We start from the raw sequence: 15,693 nt of genomic DNA, 5'->3' as shown, positions 1-15,693 counted from the left end.
CGAGGGGAGCCGCGTGCCGGCGGGGCGGGGCGCGGTCCTGTCAGGGCGGCGGCGGCGGCGGCTGGGCCAGGTGTGTCCCCCCCCCCTCCCCCCGCCATTTCACCCCTTCTGGAGGGCGGGGGCGCATCGCCTGAGGAGAACGGGTCTGGCCTCAGGTGGAAACCGGGTAGCGTCGGTGGAAGCACCGGATAACGGGCGCCGGAGGAAACGCTGTCCCCGCCGACGCGGCTGTCTTGTCGCACCGCTGCTCCTGGCCTACGGCCTGGGACGGGCCAGCGATGCCTCTCTTTGGGAACACCTTCAGCCCGAAGAAGACCCCCCCCAGGAAATGCGCCTCTCTCTCCAACCTGCACTTGGTGAGTCCCCACGCCCCTGGCTTTCCCGTGGGAATGCTTGCTCGGTGGCGAGGGCTGGGTGGCTCCTGCTGTCAGCACCGTGACTCTTACAAGTGCTCCCAGCTGTGCCTCTTTCCTCCTGCGGTGTGGCACTGTTTCTGATCGCCGATGATCAGATACAAAGGTAAAACAGGAATATCTCAGGGTAGGGTCATCATCACCCCACCCGCAGCCCAGAACTGCTTAACCTAGACCAATGGTCTCTGAGCCCAGGGAGATGAGCGTATGTTTGGGCAGGAGAAAGTGCAGGCACAGGCACAGTAGTGAGAGGAGCCGGTCCTCTACTGCAGCAGTATGTGACTGAAAGTAGGGTTTCAGGCTCCAGGGCCAGTCGGACCAGCAGCTTCCATTGGAATGCCAGTTGCTAAGAAATGGGAGAGCACAGGGTGGCTTTGGATTTCTGTAAAACACTGAGTGTGATTTTCTCCCTGCAGCTGGATAGATCGACCCGTGAGATTGAGCTGGGCCTGGAGTACGGCATCCCCACCATGAACCTCGCTGGCCAAAGCCTCAAGTTTGAAAATGGCCAGTGGGTGGCAGGTAGAGTGCAGCTCAGCTTGCTTTGATCCGAAGTAGCCACGGTTGGCTGACAATCTGTATTTTGACCTCTTTTTTTTTTTTTTTTCCTTCCAGAATCGGGAAGCTTCACAGGGGATCGCAGGGAAATGCAGCGCTTGCGCAAACGAAACCAGCAGCTAGAGGAAGAAAACAACCTCCTTCGGCTGAAAGTGGATATTCTGCTGGATATGGTGAGTCTTTGCTGAACTGTCACCTGCCCGTAGCAGTGGAAATGCCCAAGCAAAGGGTGCTGGGACCGCCAAAGGAGGCCATTCTGCACCCTGCTCTTTCTGCTGTACCCTGCTATGCAGGACAACTTTAATGGCAAAGTGACCATGGGAGTGAAGTCTGATCTCCTCTGCGAGAAGAGGGGAAGGTTCCCCCCGCAGCAGAGCTTGACTTCCATGAACACTGGGACTGATTAGAGAGGAGCCCCTGCAAGTGCCGTGTCTCCTCTTGCCCTTTCTGCATGGAGTCCGCCATTTTTGTGCCCCTCTGGCCTCTTACCTAACTGTGAAACTGAGTTATAGCCACCCTTTCTGGTCACAGAAGAGTAAAGCTTCCATCTGTTGTGACAAGTGGTGTGACATCTAGTCTATATGTAAACCTATGGATGAAAGAATTCCCAAGCCCTAAATGAACCGAAACTCAACCTTAGCCAGAGATCACAGCTTTCATGCTTAAAATCTGGAGACATTTTCAGTGAAATAGAATACATGTGTATTCGCAGTCTATTAAGCAATTTAGCCTTTATGTCAGTCTGAACAAACACTCCTTCATCGCTTTCCTTCCCTATGTTCCACCCGTGTTTTAAAACTGGCAGGCGGCTTTTGTGGCTGCAGCACTTAGCGGAAGCCCCAGCTGCTCTCCGGGTTTTCCAGGCGATCTTGATGAAGTGTGAAGTCTCAGCTTCCCTCTTGCTCAAAGGAGAACAAATTCCCTCGCGCGGGTGCTGGCCCGTGGCTGTAACTCTTGGCGACATCTCCGGAAAGGTTGTGCTGTGAAATCGGAAAAGCTGCTGAGGCACAAATGTCTCGCTGCGTGTGCTGCTGCGACACGCGGTGCTTCTCTGGAGAGAGAGCGATCTCCGATCCCTCTCGGGGGCTTTTGCGTCCCAATGCGCGTGTCCGAGGTGCTCCACAGACCGCGAGGTTGCAGATCTGGTGTTGGCCCCGCAGCCGTAGCACAGGGCGGAGGCTGGAGGAGCGGCTCACTCGTGGTGGTGTTCACTGTGCCTTGCAGCTCTCCGAGACCACAGCCGAGTCCCACCTGATGGAGAAGGAGCTGGAGGAGCTGAAGAACCACAGCCGGAGGAGGAAGTGAAGAGGAAGAGGAGGCGGCTGGAGGACAGCGGTGTGAGGAGGCTGGCGCTGAGCCTCGGCTGTCCCCCGCACGCGGGACGCCGGGGCTGGCTCCGGCCTCCTCACCGTGTCGGTACCGTGTGCAGGTACTTCGTTCCACGGGACCACAAGTAACAAGGTGCCTCCAGCATTGTGTGGTGCTGTAGGTGCCGCGCGACGGCTGGTTCAGCACCCCAACGAGTCACACCGCGACACTGTTAATTAACGCTTACGGTTTTTTTTTTCTCGGAGCACTTTAACTTGCCACATTTCCTCGCAGCAGCCCAGCGGTTGGTACCCTCTTTCCTAAGGCAGCCTGACAGCAAGCAGTGGAGAAGATCCACCGTCGGGTGGGTCCCTCCCTGCTTTCTGTGGTTAAAAATGCGGGGAGACCCCCGTGTCCCCCCCGTCCCCTCTGTCCTCCTGGGGGGAGCCGGGGGGGACGGGGCTTGTACAGGTTTCGCTGCTTGCCTTTGGGGAGCAGGATGCTGGAGTTGCTTGTTCTCAAGGGGTTTGCATACTTTATATAAAAATTTGCATTGAAAACCAGATTCTACGAGTGTTTATTATGTAAAGGGTCGGGCTGCGAGATTGGGGGGGGACCAGGGGGGAACCGGGACGGGGGTCGGCGGGCGCCCCACCGCTCCTCCCTGCCGCTCCTCCCCGCCGCCAGGGGGCGCTGTCCCCCAAGCCCGGGCGGCGGGAGGACCGCCCCGCTTCCGGCGGCGCTCCGTCCGCCCTTCCGCTTCCGTTGGCTCGCCGCCCCTCTCCGTCCCTGGCTGGTGGTGATGGCGGCCGCTGCGTCCCTGTCTCCGGAGGAGCTGCTGCCCAAGGGCGGCTCGGGCAAGGCCGAGGAGCTGGAGGACGAGCTGGAGGAGGACGACGACGACGAGGAGGTAGCGGGGCGGCTGGCGGCGGGCCGGGGCGGGCGCGCCGGGGCGGGCGGGCGGGGTGACCCCGGCGGGCGCGCAGGGCCGGGGCGGGCCTGACGCGGTGCGTGCCGCCCGCAGCTGGACGAGACGCTGGCGGAGCGGCTGTGGGGGCTGACGGAGATGTTCCCCGAGAGCGTCCGCTCGGCGGCCGGAGCCACCTTCGACCTGTCGCTGATGGTAGCGCAGAAGATGTACAGGTGAGGGAGCGGCGGGCCGGGCCGGGAGGTCCCTCGGGAGCGGGTCCAGCGGGCTGCCCGGTGGGTGCCGGGCGGCTCCGCCGGCTCCCGCTGCGGCTTTGGCCGCTAACAGCGCAATGCGGGGCGGGCGGGGAGCGGCAGGCCGCGGTCTTTGTTCCTCGACAGCGTGGGCAAAGCCGGCTGGGGAGGGCGGGGGGAAGGTGCTGTGGGTGGGCCAGCTCCGGGGCTCGGGGGTGGAATTGGGGGAAGACTTTTGTCCGAGGCACAGAAAGGAAACGCGGGAGAAGCTTAGCGCCCTGAAGAAGTAGTTAAGGAACCGATTCCTATTCCTAACGTGCTCTCCTCTCCATAGATTCTCTAGGGCAGCTCTGTGGATTGGGACCACCTCCTTCATGATTCTGGTTCTTCCTGTTGTCTTTGAAACCGAAAAACTGCAGATGGAGCAACAGCAGCAGCTGCAGCAGCGACAGGTGAGGCAGGAACACCCCAGCCCTCTCTGCTGGTCCTTCAGAGTTGGCTCAGGGCGCCTGCACCTCCTCCCAGTTACCAGCTGTCAAAGGAGCTCAGGGAACAGAGTGCGGTTTGTTGTACGTTGTGGCCTCGTTCATCTCACCAGATGATCTGGTTGGATGTTCCAATGGGATGATGTTGCCGATTCCTGGTAACAGGCTGGTGGCAAACTCCAGCAAACACAACCTGGCTTCCGCTGGGCCAAAATATGCAGTGAGGACTGCACATGGGCCTAATGCGGCAGCGTCCAAACCCGCCCCATTTGCCTTTGGTGTGGTCGAGTATTAAAATGTGGTTGTCATGGCAGGGGAGGAACCAATACTGCAAAACGCTGCTGGCACCTCTGGTGCCCCACGACGTAGCTCGGGAGGGAGGGGAGGGCAGCGCGCGGCAGCCACCCTGCGTCCTCGCAGCCCCTCAACTGACTGTTTTTCTTCCAGATCCTCCTCGGACCCAACACGGGGCTCTCAGGGGGAATGCCAGGGGCCCTGCCTCCACTGTCTGGAAAAATCTAATTTGTGGGAGCTGCGTTGGATTCGTATCATGTGGGAAGACCTTGAGATTATGATATATTGAACTGTTGATTTGTTGGGTCAGGGCATTTTTTTTTTTTTTTGGTCTGTTTGTTTTTATTTTTGGTTCTCCTTTGGGACATTGACCTGTTCATAAGGAGGGGGGAAGCCCCCTCTCTGGACCTGATGATGGCTCCTGTCTGCATCCTCCCACCCTATAGAAATCGTGAGTCTCTTTTATTCAATCAGTACGCCATAACGAGTTACAAAGACTTGAACAGGGGGAGTTCCTCTTCTAGCTTCCTTGCCCCCCACAGAACCACCCCAGGGCATGGGTCAGGCTTCAAAAGGCAGCAGCCAAACAAAGCAAATCCTTTCCTGGCTGACTTGGAGCCGAAGGACACCGGTGACAGGAGGAGGAGCAACTTTCCCAGCAGGCAAAGCAAAGGAAGGAGGGGTGCGGGCAGCTGTACCCTGCGGAAAGCACTCTCGGGGAAGACGTGTGCAAAAATACTTGCAGTGCAACTTCGTGCATGTGTGCAAGTACTGAGGGAGGAGCAGGCCAGGTTCAAGACGATCACATCCGCGCTGATCCTCTGCCTCATAAAGTAGAACTTCAGATATCAGCTGCGTATTTTTTTGTATTGAATATTAAATAAATCCAACCCAAGCAGTGTGGTTTTAATAGACGTCCTTTAGGGAGGCTCAGTTCTTCCAGAGCCATCGGTGGCTTTGTGGGTAGAGACCCCTCCACCCCTCTTGTGTGTGGCAAGGGACTGACAGGGCTTTGTCACCTGCAGGTGGCTGAAAAAGCTTTGTGTGGCTTAAGGGAGCTCTCAGAGGTGATTCTACCTCAGCACCAGTGACTGACTTTTGAGGTTCTTAACTCTCAGAAAGGTTGCAGTTTTATAACCAAAGAAAAAAAATTTATTTTTTCCTTTACATATTGTTACAGAACAATTCAGCTGAACATACAGAAGTGATAGAACATTTATATGGAAATGTTTTTTTTCCATTTTTAATATTTGGTTAAACAAAATACATCTCTGTAAACAAACCCAAGACAAGGCTCTAACAAAACCAAACAAGCAAGAAAACAAACAGGGGCTTCCCCACTCCCAGGCAGTGGGACTGGACCAGCTCACCCACCCTCTCGGGCACAGCCGCCTCGCCTCCCGCGGGGATGCGATCGTAGGCTTTCCCTTTACCTGAGCAGCTGGATCACACTGTTTCCCCCACATGGGAAAGGCGCCAACATACAAGGAGAGGAAAGTAGCCCCAAAATCTTTTAAAACATCTTGCATATTGTGCACTGATCTGTTGGCTTGCAGTTTCCATGCAAACGGGGTTTCTCCAAAGTGCGACTTTAATCAGCATAGAAAATGTTGCTGTTGAGATTTATTTTTTTCCCCTCTTGAAGAAATGGCTTCAAGTCACAAGCAGAACGCCTGCAGGCTGTGCATCCTGCCCGTAGAGTGTTTAAAAACGCTGCCAGCTGGTATTGGTCAGTGGAATGTGTTACGAAATAGGACTTTTTATAGAAACATTGGGTCTTTAAAACGTTAAGAGCCATTTTGCCCTTGACTGCAGGAGGCTGTGATCAAAAGACTGCAAAATGGTGCTTGCCAGATGTCCGGGGGTCAGTGAACATCATCATCCCATGGCCTCTGTTCTGTTTGGAAGGTGCAGGTACAGCGGTCTCTCAGCTTCGAACACCCACTCGTGCTTCGTGAAGCTCTCGAGAGAAAAATAACTGAGAAAAGGTAGTTACAACCCCTCTCCTTTCGCAAGCTTGAACACCAGTAATGACTTCCCTGCACAACGGAGCGGGATCCTTCAAGCTCCGTCACATCCCAGAGATCGCTGCTTAACTGAGACATCCCATGCATAAAGGAGGGAAGCAAACAGCAGCTTGGCCAGGAAGAGCTAAACACAATGAAGTCTGTTCCAAATTCAGCATTTACTCCTCCTGCTGTGGAAGGCATGACTGAGCTACAGCTTGCCCAGGTGACCGGGAAACAGCCGGTGGAGATTCCTCTTAGTGTCTCCATGTCTAGTCACTCTTCCCCACGGAAGGAAGAGAAGGAAAAAGCAATTCGTCCATTAACGGAATGTTTGTCAGCCAACACTAAAAGGGAGGTTGGTTCAGCTACCAGGCCAGGGTCTCTCTAACACCCGAAGGCTCTGGTGGACCCTCTGCATCTCCCCCATTTTCAGCTAGTAACTATAAAAAGGGCAAAACCTGACTATTATAAAGGCTTCCCTCAGCCGATTTTTGCTTTGTAACTTTACCTCTTTTCGGGACGTTTCGCATGAGATTCGTGACTGTGGGCTAGACTTCTGGAAAGAGGAAAAAGGGAATGAATTCCTCTCAAAACCCCTTCAGTTTTATTCCTCTCTCCAAGCAGCCCCTAAACTACTGGGTGACCATGCAGAAAACCAAAATAGATATTAAAAAAGAAAAAAACAAACCAAACAATGTAGCACAAAGAAACCCAAGCAGACTACAGCCTCTCTCCAGTCCAGAAACTCGATACTCCTCAATTAGCCTGTGCTTGCTGTTTCCACGTCGCCTTAGCCAGCCACATGCTGCCGAACAACCGCTCACCACATACATAAACCCCTGGAGACACTGGGGAAGAATCCTCTAGCTACCCAAAGAATTTCTTGAAAGATGACACTGGTTTTATTATTGTTTTCTCATTCCTGGCACAAACCATCCCTAAGAAGCAGAGGGTCATGCTGAGCACCGTACCATTCCTAGTGTTTTGAGAGTGTCCTGAGAGACCATTAGGAACTACAAACATCTTCACGACGACTTGTTTTGTTGGGAAGAGACTTGTGAAGAGGCAGCAGTGTGCTCGGCCTCTGCTCCTCCCCGGCAAGCCCCGGAGGCAGCAGTGTCCCACCACATGCGGCCTTGCCCAATGTGGGGAAAGGGAGGCCAGAGGCTTCCAGACACCCTAGCCCCAAAGCCCAGTTTTAAAGAGCGCAACGCCTTCTGGCTAGCTGAAGGGCACGCAGCTCATCCACCTTTGCAATTAAAGTGATTGGCTTCCAGTTTCCTCCACTCTGCCCTCAATTCTTCCCCCACCGCCCCCCCCCCCCCCGCAGTGTCCCACGCCGTTGCCCTATTGCACCAAGGAAGGAAGAGAAGAGCCTAACAAAGGAAGTTCCAGACGAGAAGAGTTGGGGCACCCGTTATCCAGGTTTCAGGACATCAGGAGTTCAGTAAAGGGGAAGAGCTGTAGTGGGAGGACAGAGTTGGTCCAGGTCACACGTCAGCTCTCCAGCTCTGATGTGCTTCTACCTCCTCTGGCACCACCAGCAGGAGTTCACAGTTCTTTCCTCTCAGCTGGTGTTTCAAAAATTTCCTACCGTAAAGAGAAAGAGAAATAAGCACTACTGAATGTAGAACTTCATTGTCTTCTACAACTAAACACAACTAACTCTGCAAACATGACAAGAAGTGGCTGGGAAACCCACACACACTGTCTTTAGTTATTTTCTGACAAAAAAAAAAAAAAAAGCCCAAATATTAAACTTGCCCCAGGAGATTCAACACACCTCTAACCCAGCAAGTTATTGCAGAATCAGATAAGCATGATAACCTCAGCAGAGAGGTCTATATAGATATCACTCCAATTTTCCAAGGTGGCAGAAAAAGAACTAAAACCAAGTTCAAGTTTCTTCAGATCTTCGAGTTCAAGAATCCCACTGTATTTCAAAATAATTCCAACAAATCTGGAATACTTGGGGGGGGAACCAAAAAACTCCATAATTTAGATGTCCTTGTCACAGGTTGTAGGAGCAGCTTACCACCTGGTCATTCCACATGGTTCTGCAGCCCCTTTCTGCCCATAAGCTGCTTCTAATACCGAACTTGGATTATCTCCAGTAACTATGAAAGTCAAATTAATGTTTTCTCCAATATCTTTCGGCCCAGATTTCCAAAATTCCCTGTATAGGAGGCCCTTATTTTTTGCAGAAGAACAGCATACCCAGGATAAAATCCACCAGAAGCTCTGCATAGCAGTTCCAGAACTGTGTTACTTTATCCTAGAAGTTCACAAAAGGCTGACATTCACTTTACCAAGACTTTAACGGCATTGTAGGCTGTGCAAATACTGCTCATGTGCAATCCCTACCTCAGAAGAAGTCTTGCTGAGGCAGCAAAGCTGCTAGTAGGCTTTAGAACAGGATGGAATGGAAGCTGAACGGCAACTAAGAGCATGTGAGGCTTTAGTCAAAGTAATTACACCCATCATCTCATGTTAAGATTGAAGAGGGGAGTCAAGCCAGACGCACAGCATATGCTTACATAGGCAGGCAACTCCTAGCAAGCAGCTTTCACTGCTGTCAGGAATAAGACTGCACTTCTAACCTGGAAAGCCTTTTGTTGGGATTGTGCACACAGATCGCTACTGAAGAGGCAAGGGAATGCTGATACTCTCACATTTAAGGAGAGGGTGAGGCACAACACATCTCATTGCAGGTGTCACCCACTAATACCAGACTTGGCCTCTACCTTCATCACTAGTGACAGAGCCAGCCACATCAAAGTCAGGCTCTCCTGGGCTTGAAGAGATCACCACTGGCGAAAGCATTTTCCTAACTTCACGCAAACAGAATATTAATCTAACTGAAGGCACAATTCCCTTATTACTCTCCTGTCTTTGCTACGAAAGTTCAACCATGTTTCAAACGTTAACTGTTTAAGGACAGATTCCCCACATGCAACAGGGAAAGATTTGAGGAGGAACACGATTAAAAAAAAAAAAATCCTACCTGAGCTCACTTTCACCTCCAATCCACTCGGGCACCTTGAGTTTGGAGTCAAGATTGTAGTAGGTGCCTCCCACCTCCCGGACGCAGATCCAGTGCTGTCGCTTGAGGGGGAGCTTCAAGGGGCCCCAGCAAAGGCTGGAGGGCAGATTCATGATGAAACCCATCACGTTAGACAGGGCAATGACGTTAACATCCCTGAAAGAATGCAGAAAACAAGACAGCAAAAAGATTATATTCTGGTACTTTAACTTCATCTCTTTCTCATTTTTACAAACAGCAGCCATGTCCAGAATTACATGACTTCTCAGTACCTGCGCTTGTCCCACCAAACCGCCTCGTAGCCTTTGGTCTGAAGCGCTGCCATGATGACATTCACATCATAGTTTCCATTTCCCAGCATGCTCTTCTTGTGGGGCGTCACCATGGTGTTGGGAGACAGCCTGCAAACAGATCAGGAGACTGCTCTAGCAGGTGTTTGCAGAACCTATTGCAAAATAGGGGAAGGGGCTACTTGCTGTATAACTTGAAGCCCGTTTTCGTGGGTTTTGTGTTTAAACACAAAAGGTCCCTTCCAGCCCAAACTATTCCATGATTCTACTCCATTCCCCCTGATCACTCAAAGGGGCTGAGGGGGCTAAATAGTGCATTAAGAATAACTTTGATGTACAAAGCCTCCAAAGATCCTAGCTTTGATGTGAAAGAGACCACAAAGCAGGAAGCTCCTCCCACCCCCAGGCTTGAACTGGTACTTCTGAAGGATGCTTCAATTATTTTTTTCCTCAATTCATGGTTAGAGTAAACACCAGTTTGCCATTTAGAACCACAGTTATCAATTTCAAGAGTTCAACAGTCAACACCAGTCTTGAAGACTGGATGAAATAACAAGAGGCAGGGTGGGTTGGCTGCAGAAAAGGTTGTTCTCCCCCACCCCCCACTGGTAAATGAAAGAAATATTCAGACACAAAACTGTGAAGATATTTGGGGTTGGGAGCTTTCTACAGCATTGCCGTTGCTATATGATAAAAAAAAAAAAAGTCTGTTGCTGTAGGTAACTAAACAGCTAACCTTGCTGGAAACAATTCTCTTCAGCTTTAATCCATAAGCTTGCCTAGACATCACTTGCATTACTATAGTATCTAAAAATCCAGAATTGCAGTCCATCATGTTACACACAAAAATATAAGACAGCCTTTGCACAAATGCAGATAATGGATGCCAGGCATAAAACATGGAGACAGGTTGGTGAAAAAAAAAAGTTACAAACTTTTATTGTTTTATGTTTTTTCCCCCCAAGAAATTTTGTAAGGAAGGGAAACAACAAGGGAGTGAATTATCACAAAGGTGACAGATGGGCTTCAACAGCTGGAAGAGGAAGCACAGGGGGAAACTGGGAGCAGAGAACAGCAAGGTTCTCATGCCAAACCAAAGAAAAGTCAAGCCTGAGATAAATTCTGTTGTGATGAGTTGCTCTTTTGATTGGTAAGGACTCCATTAGCTCTGCTGGCACAAGCTTTGGATGTTTCATATCATCCAGATACCCACATTTCACCCACCTCTCCATCATGTCAACTCCATCCCCTAAAACTCCTGATATTCCTGCATATTTTTCATTTGGCCTTTAGCACAGTGCAAGTTCGGCAGGCACATTTCATCCACTAAAAATCCCTCAGCCCTTCTTGCATTCCTCCCCTGACAACATAAGGCATTTGACAAGAAGAAGAAAGCAGTGGATGGAGTAAGGAGTTTCAGACCAACCAAAGCTAGACAGGCTACAGACAGGTAGGGTTTTTTTGCATCAGCTGTGAGTTTTCTTGCAGTGGAGCAGACTGCAGCAGAACAGCCTGGGAAGTGACTTTAACTACAGAAGGGAGAAGAGTCCAAAACAACGTGGTAATAGGAAAAGCTATTAATACCCACCACTGGGCATTTCTGAGCGAGGCAGTGACATTTTCAGAGAAACATGGTTTCCAGTCTCCAAAGCTCTGCTGTATTTTACTAATCACAAAGATGCTACTGTAGCTTGTCAAGGCTCTTCCAGCATCTCCATAAAGCGAGATCACTTGGCTACAACTAATTCCTCAAGATCATTGCTTCAACCTAGTAACTCTCAGGAGTGCCAGCAAGCTAGGAAAGCCTTCCAATTAACAGAGTCCTTTGGGTTGCACAAGCACCCGCCAGTGGCACCGTTTTCCAGAGACAAGCTTATCTGAGAGGTGAAAGAACACATTCATCTTTGTTTCTTCCCATAACTTTCAGAGCCCCAGAAATGAGATGAAGAGACCAATAGAGGTGACACACTCAAAGAACCGGTACCCATGAACAAACTTTCACCAAGAATCACCTCAACATCTTTACTCACACACACCCCCCTAAACAGGGTCCACAATCATCAGCCGAAGGATTCTGATTAGACAAGGAATTAAGTTGCCTCCCCAAAGTTAATTGTTTTTTTTTTTTTTTTAAATCTAGACACTAAGCTAAGGAAAACTGACAAAGTTGGACATAAATCCAGGTAATAATCCTCCTGAGCTTTCTAAGTCAGAAACTTCCATCAACATGTCTTAACGCAACGGGCTCCAAGATTCCTGTACACAGTTGTCTTTCCTAATCAGGTCTTAATACGCAACCTCCAGTGAAGCAAAGATTTTGTTTGTATCTCCATGCAAAATTTGGAACATGCAATTTTACTTCCTGCAACAAAAGCCAGAGGAAGATCAAAAAGATATTTCTTGTGCTAGAGGAAAGAAGAGAGGAAGGACTACAACATCAGAGGGGAGCTTGGACCAAGTTTTGGCATACACTTGAGATGATAATCATCAGACTACACTGGCCTTATGCAATGGGATGCAGCAAAAGGGATACTAATGATTAAGCAATGTGGTTCAATCATTCTTCAGGGGATGTGGTAAAAGCTACAGAAAGCTTAAGCTTATTTGTGACTTCGTTACCTTGTCAACACGGTTTGAAAAAAAAAAAATCACACTCGCAACATTTTTTGTAGCTTATTAAAAATATTCATCAGTCCTTTATCAGCATCATCAACACACAAATATGACTAGACACAGGAAAGAAATACGGAAAAAAGTGACGTATAAAGGACAACTAAATCCACACTTCTTAAAAGCAAGTCAAAGAGCTAGACATGAGCAGTAACCCAACAGAGATGCAAAGGTAGCTGCAATTCTGATGCGTAGCTTATAGCTCATCCATTTCCAAGGGAATTTCCACATATATTTCCATACTTAAATGGGGCTGAATCAATCTGTGTATCTTGATCCAAATATTAGGATGGAACAATACCAGGTTGGAATCAAAGACAAATTCTCCCTTCTAGGGCAAGAGGTCTGACAAGATTAACATCCCAGCTCTTTCTGAGAGGTTTCATGCTGCACACTTAATTCCTTCTCTCACCAAACCCAATGAAAGCCAACTAATTAGATCATCACACTCCTTCTACCACATGAACTGCCTTTGTTTGCTTCAGGCCAATAGCAATCCATCTGTGATTAAAATTCTGACAATTGCTGCTCTGGAACAAAACCATAGCGTCTTTACACTGGACAAAGAGTGCCTTGAGCCTGCCCTAGACCAGCTCCATTTCACCAACAGGAATTTTATTTACAACGCTATCATAAACAGCATTTCACTCCAGTACTTGCTGTTGTCCATCACCACATTTCTTTTACCAAGACAGGCACGCGTTTGATGAGTCAAGCACCAGTTCCATAAATCCCCTGATTTTCAGGACAGCAGCAACAGGCGCACAGCTCCCTGCTCATCAGCACAGGGTACCGTGACTGCCTTGTCCAACAAGGCCTGCGTTAACCGCTGCCATGAAGCGCGATTTCCTACCTGTCGCAAACATAAGATGCTGTCAACTGCTGGTAACAGGTATTCAAGCGATACTTATGCGATGTTTACAACATCTGCAGATTGAGTATCAGAGGAGACCCCTTTTCCTACTTGATTACTTAGCTTCATCAACAAAAGGTCACCAGAAATTTCAAAGGCACACACAGGGGAACTTCCACAAAGCGTCAAAACAGCATAAAAGAAACATTGAGCAAAATACGAGCTATTGTAAAGGCCACAATAGTAATTTACATTTATCCCAGTAAAACTCAAAAGTGCTTTTATTAATTATCTGAAGCTGCTGGGAAACATTTAGCAATGCCAAGGAAAACGGGGATCTAGCTACTGAAATTAAATCCAGTTTGACAGAGTACACAGGGTCTTGCTGCATGGAAAAAAGCCCATAATATTTAAAGAACTTCACTTAACCGCTTGAATAAGGAGTCACTCATTTGGCAAAGCTCCTAATTTCAAAAAAAACTTAGAAGTGTTATAGTACTAAATCAAGGAAGTTTTTATGATGACCCATTTGTCATTCCTGCTGCCTTCTCTCTCCCAAGGCAATCCCAAAATCCGTTAACATCAAGATAACATATCTACACAAGGCAGGGGCAAAAATATGGAAGACGGGTAGATTAAGGTGGGTGGGGGAGAAGACAGCAGTCCAACCACATGACAGCATCTGCAATAAAGCCTTTGGACCCAAAATTGGCAGCCAGAATAGTTTAAGAAACAAGTAAAAAGAGAGAGAATTTCTGCATTGGGGGGGGGGAAGGGGAGGGGTCAAAAAGAAGCTACATTCAGTTCAAAGCAGTGGCATACTCTGAACCCCTCCTTTGCTCTATTTTTCCCCCAAATAAGATCTGAAAATTCTTCCGAGCAGCAGAGGACAAGGGGAAGCTAATGCCAGTGCAGAGAGTATCCTACCTCTGAAAAATCTCCTGCAGGGTTTCCCTAGTGAAGGCGTTGCTGTCCTGGAAGACATTGTTGAGAGCATGGAGGGCACACAGCTCCCTACGCTGCTTCTCATGGTAAATATGCAGTGGCGGTAGCTGGGGTGTCTCTGGTGATTCCGATTTGGTCTTGTCACCTTTCCATGGCACGCAACTCATTTTCGCGTAGGGTGGATGGAGAGTAGGTGGTGAGAAACGAAGGAGGCTGAAGTTTCTTCCTCCACAGTCACAACAGCAACCCACTGCCCCCCTTTTTTTTTTTTTTTTTTTGCAGGCTAGCGCTGCTTCCAGCTCACAAACCCTCCTCTTGTGCTTCAGTTTATTCAGTAATTGCCTCTGATGGCTGGTTTTAAAAACCACATAAAGATCTGCAACATATTTTTCGTCCCTCCTCCCATATCCCATAAAATGTAATACTTCCCTCCCCCCCACAGAAAAAAAAAAAAAAAAAACGTCAAAAGATATGAATGCCCTTAGTCTCAAGGTACCAGCTGGAATTTATCACATCGCTCCTTTTCTTCCATCTCCTTTGGTCTATAGTGCCACTAAAAAGGTACCCAGAGCAGGTAACAAAAAGAAGCCCACCCTCAAAGTGCCAAAGTGGAGAAGATGAAGCCAGCTTCTGGTGCTGCCTACAGGAGCACAGGGTGGTTAAGGACTTATCAGCTGCATTCCTCCATTCCTTTGGGAATGACTGAATCCAGGCAAGATGATGCCAACGGCTCGGGAAAGGAAACCACTTCTTGCTAGGCCACAAAAAACCCCCCAGGTCCAGGCTCCGGGGAATGCAATTCCTCACAAGTCACCCTGCACTCCGACAAAGGGAAGTCTCCATTAGCGATGAGAAGAGGCAGCACAAAGCCCGTGGGAGCGAGGGGAGGGCAGGCAGCAGGCGGGACCAGCCCCAAGGCCTGCCTCGCACCTTCCCACCCCGGGCCTCCCCACCCCGCGCTCGCACAACCACCACCACCACAACCAAACACCACCAAACAAACAACAACAACAACAACAACAACAGCAAAGCGGCAGCCGCTTCCCACAGCCCAGGCCCAGCCCCACACCCCCGCCCCAGCAGCCCCGTGTGTCCCGTGTCGTCCCCCCCCCCCCCGCTGAGGGGAGGCCCCCGCCTGACACCCCCTCCCCAAACCCCGCCTGGCGGCCTCCCCGCCCCTCGGGGCTCGCTGCCGGGCCGAGGCGCCCGCCCTTCCCCTCAGGAGGGACGTGAGGAGCCGCCGGGCCGGGCCGGCCCGGGCCCCGCCGCCGCCGCCGCCGCCGCCGCCTCACCCGCTCCTCAGCCCCGGCCGCCCCACACCGGCAGCCGCCCGCGCATGCGCGCCGGGCCCCGCTCCCTCCGCTCTTACACCCCCCCCCCCACCGTCCCCCTCCCTCACGCCCCGTGACCCCCTCCCCCCCGCGGCGCGCGTGCCCGCCGGCCCGCCCCGCGCGCGCCGACGTCGCGCGCGCGCCCCCCCCCTCCCTCCCTCCCGCCCCCTGACGTCAGCGACGGGCGCGGGGCGGCCCGAGGGGTCCCGGTGCGGCGGCCGCCTCGGCGCGGGCCGCTGCGGGGGTTCGTCCCCGAAAACCGTCCCGGGAGGCAGAAGCGCGGCGCGGGGGCTGGGCCCGCGGAGGGGCGGGCAGCCGGCTGGGGTTGCTGCC

At 50.9% G+C, this 15,693-nt stretch overlaps 3 protein-coding genes across 3 annotated transcripts; 2 read left to right on the top strand and 1 right to left on the bottom strand.

Annotated features, from left to right (window-relative positions):
* The first annotated feature begins 278 nt into the window (after positions 1-278).
* Positions 279-2,276, top strand: CBY1 (chibby 1, beta catenin antagonist). The gene is made up of 4 exons (XM_009487747.2): positions 279-356; positions 830-935; positions 1,029-1,144; positions 2,196-2,276. The coding sequence occupies exons 1-4, from the start codon at positions 279-281 to the stop codon at positions 2,274-2,276; spliced, it is 381 nt and encodes a 126-aa protein (XP_009486022.2).
* An 805-nt stretch (positions 2,277-3,081) lies between these two features.
* Positions 3,082-5,088, top strand: TOMM22 (translocase of outer mitochondrial membrane 22). Its single transcript, XM_075724777.1, has 4 exons — positions 3,082-3,189; positions 3,304-3,422; positions 3,775-3,892; positions 4,373-5,088. Exons 1-4 carry the CDS (start codon positions 3,082-3,084, stop codon positions 4,445-4,447), a joined length of 420 nt encoding a protein of 139 aa, XP_075580892.1. The 3' UTR covers positions 4,448-5,088.
* A 2,471-nt stretch (positions 5,089-7,559) lies between these two features.
* JOSD1 (Josephin domain containing 1) lies at positions 7,560-15,337 on the bottom strand. The gene is made up of 5 exons (XM_075717479.1): positions 15,322-15,337; positions 14,012-14,844; positions 9,544-9,672; positions 9,233-9,427; positions 7,560-7,818 (listed from the first exon to the last, which is right to left on the bottom strand). Exons 2-5 carry the CDS (start codon positions 14,440-14,442, stop codon positions 7,719-7,721), a joined length of 855 nt encoding a protein of 284 aa, XP_075573594.1. The 5' UTR covers positions 14,443-14,844; positions 15,322-15,337; the 3' UTR covers positions 7,560-7,718.
* Between the last annotated feature and the right edge of the window lie 356 nt (positions 15,338-15,693).

The sequence above is a fragment of the Pelecanus crispus genome, chromosome 1, assembly GCF_030463565.1.
Source record: "Pelecanus crispus isolate bPelCri1 chromosome 1, bPelCri1.pri, whole genome shotgun sequence".
Classification (NCBI taxonomy): Eukaryota; Metazoa; Chordata; class Aves; order Pelecaniformes; family Pelecanidae; genus Pelecanus; species Pelecanus crispus.
Note: the sequence above shows the minus strand (reverse complement) of the source record. Positions and strands in the feature narration are given on the sequence as shown.

Bases quoted from the DNA above. Each gene is read 5' to 3' on its own strand.
- CBY1 (XM_009487747.2), top strand. From the start codon at position 279: ATGCCTCTCTTTGGGAACACCTTCAGCCCGAAGAAGACCCCCCCCAGG. The intron at 357-829 runs GTGAGTCCCCAC...TTCTCCCTGCAG, and splicing joins CTCTCTCCAACCTGCACTTG to CTGGATAGATCGACCCGTGA. The intron at 936-1,028 runs GTAGAGTGCAGC...TTTTCCTTCCAG, and splicing joins AAATGGCCAGTGGGTGGCAG to AATCGGGAAGCTTCACAGGG.
- TOMM22 (XM_075724777.1), top strand. From the start codon at position 3,082: ATGGCGGCCGCTGCGTCCCTGTCTCCGGAGGAGCTGCTGCCCAAGGGC. The intron at 3,423-3,774 runs GTGAGGGAGCGG...TCCTCTCCATAG, and splicing joins GTAGCGCAGAAGATGTACAG to ATTCTCTAGGGCAGCTCTGT. The intron at 3,893-4,372 runs GTGAGGCAGGAA...TTTTTCTTCCAG, and splicing joins AGCAGCTGCAGCAGCGACAG to ATCCTCCTCGGACCCAACAC.
- JOSD1 (XM_075717479.1), bottom strand. From the start codon at position 14,442: ATGGGATATGGGAGGAGGGACGAAAAATATGTTGCAGATCTTTATGTG. The intron at 9,673-14,011 runs GTAGGATACTCT...ATCTGTTTGCAG, and splicing joins CTGCAGGAGATTTTTCAGAG to GCTGTCTCCCAACACCATGG. The intron at 9,428-9,543 runs GTACTGAGAAGT...GCATTCTTTCAG, and splicing joins GTTTGGTGGGACAAGCGCAG to GGATGTTAACGTCATTGCCC.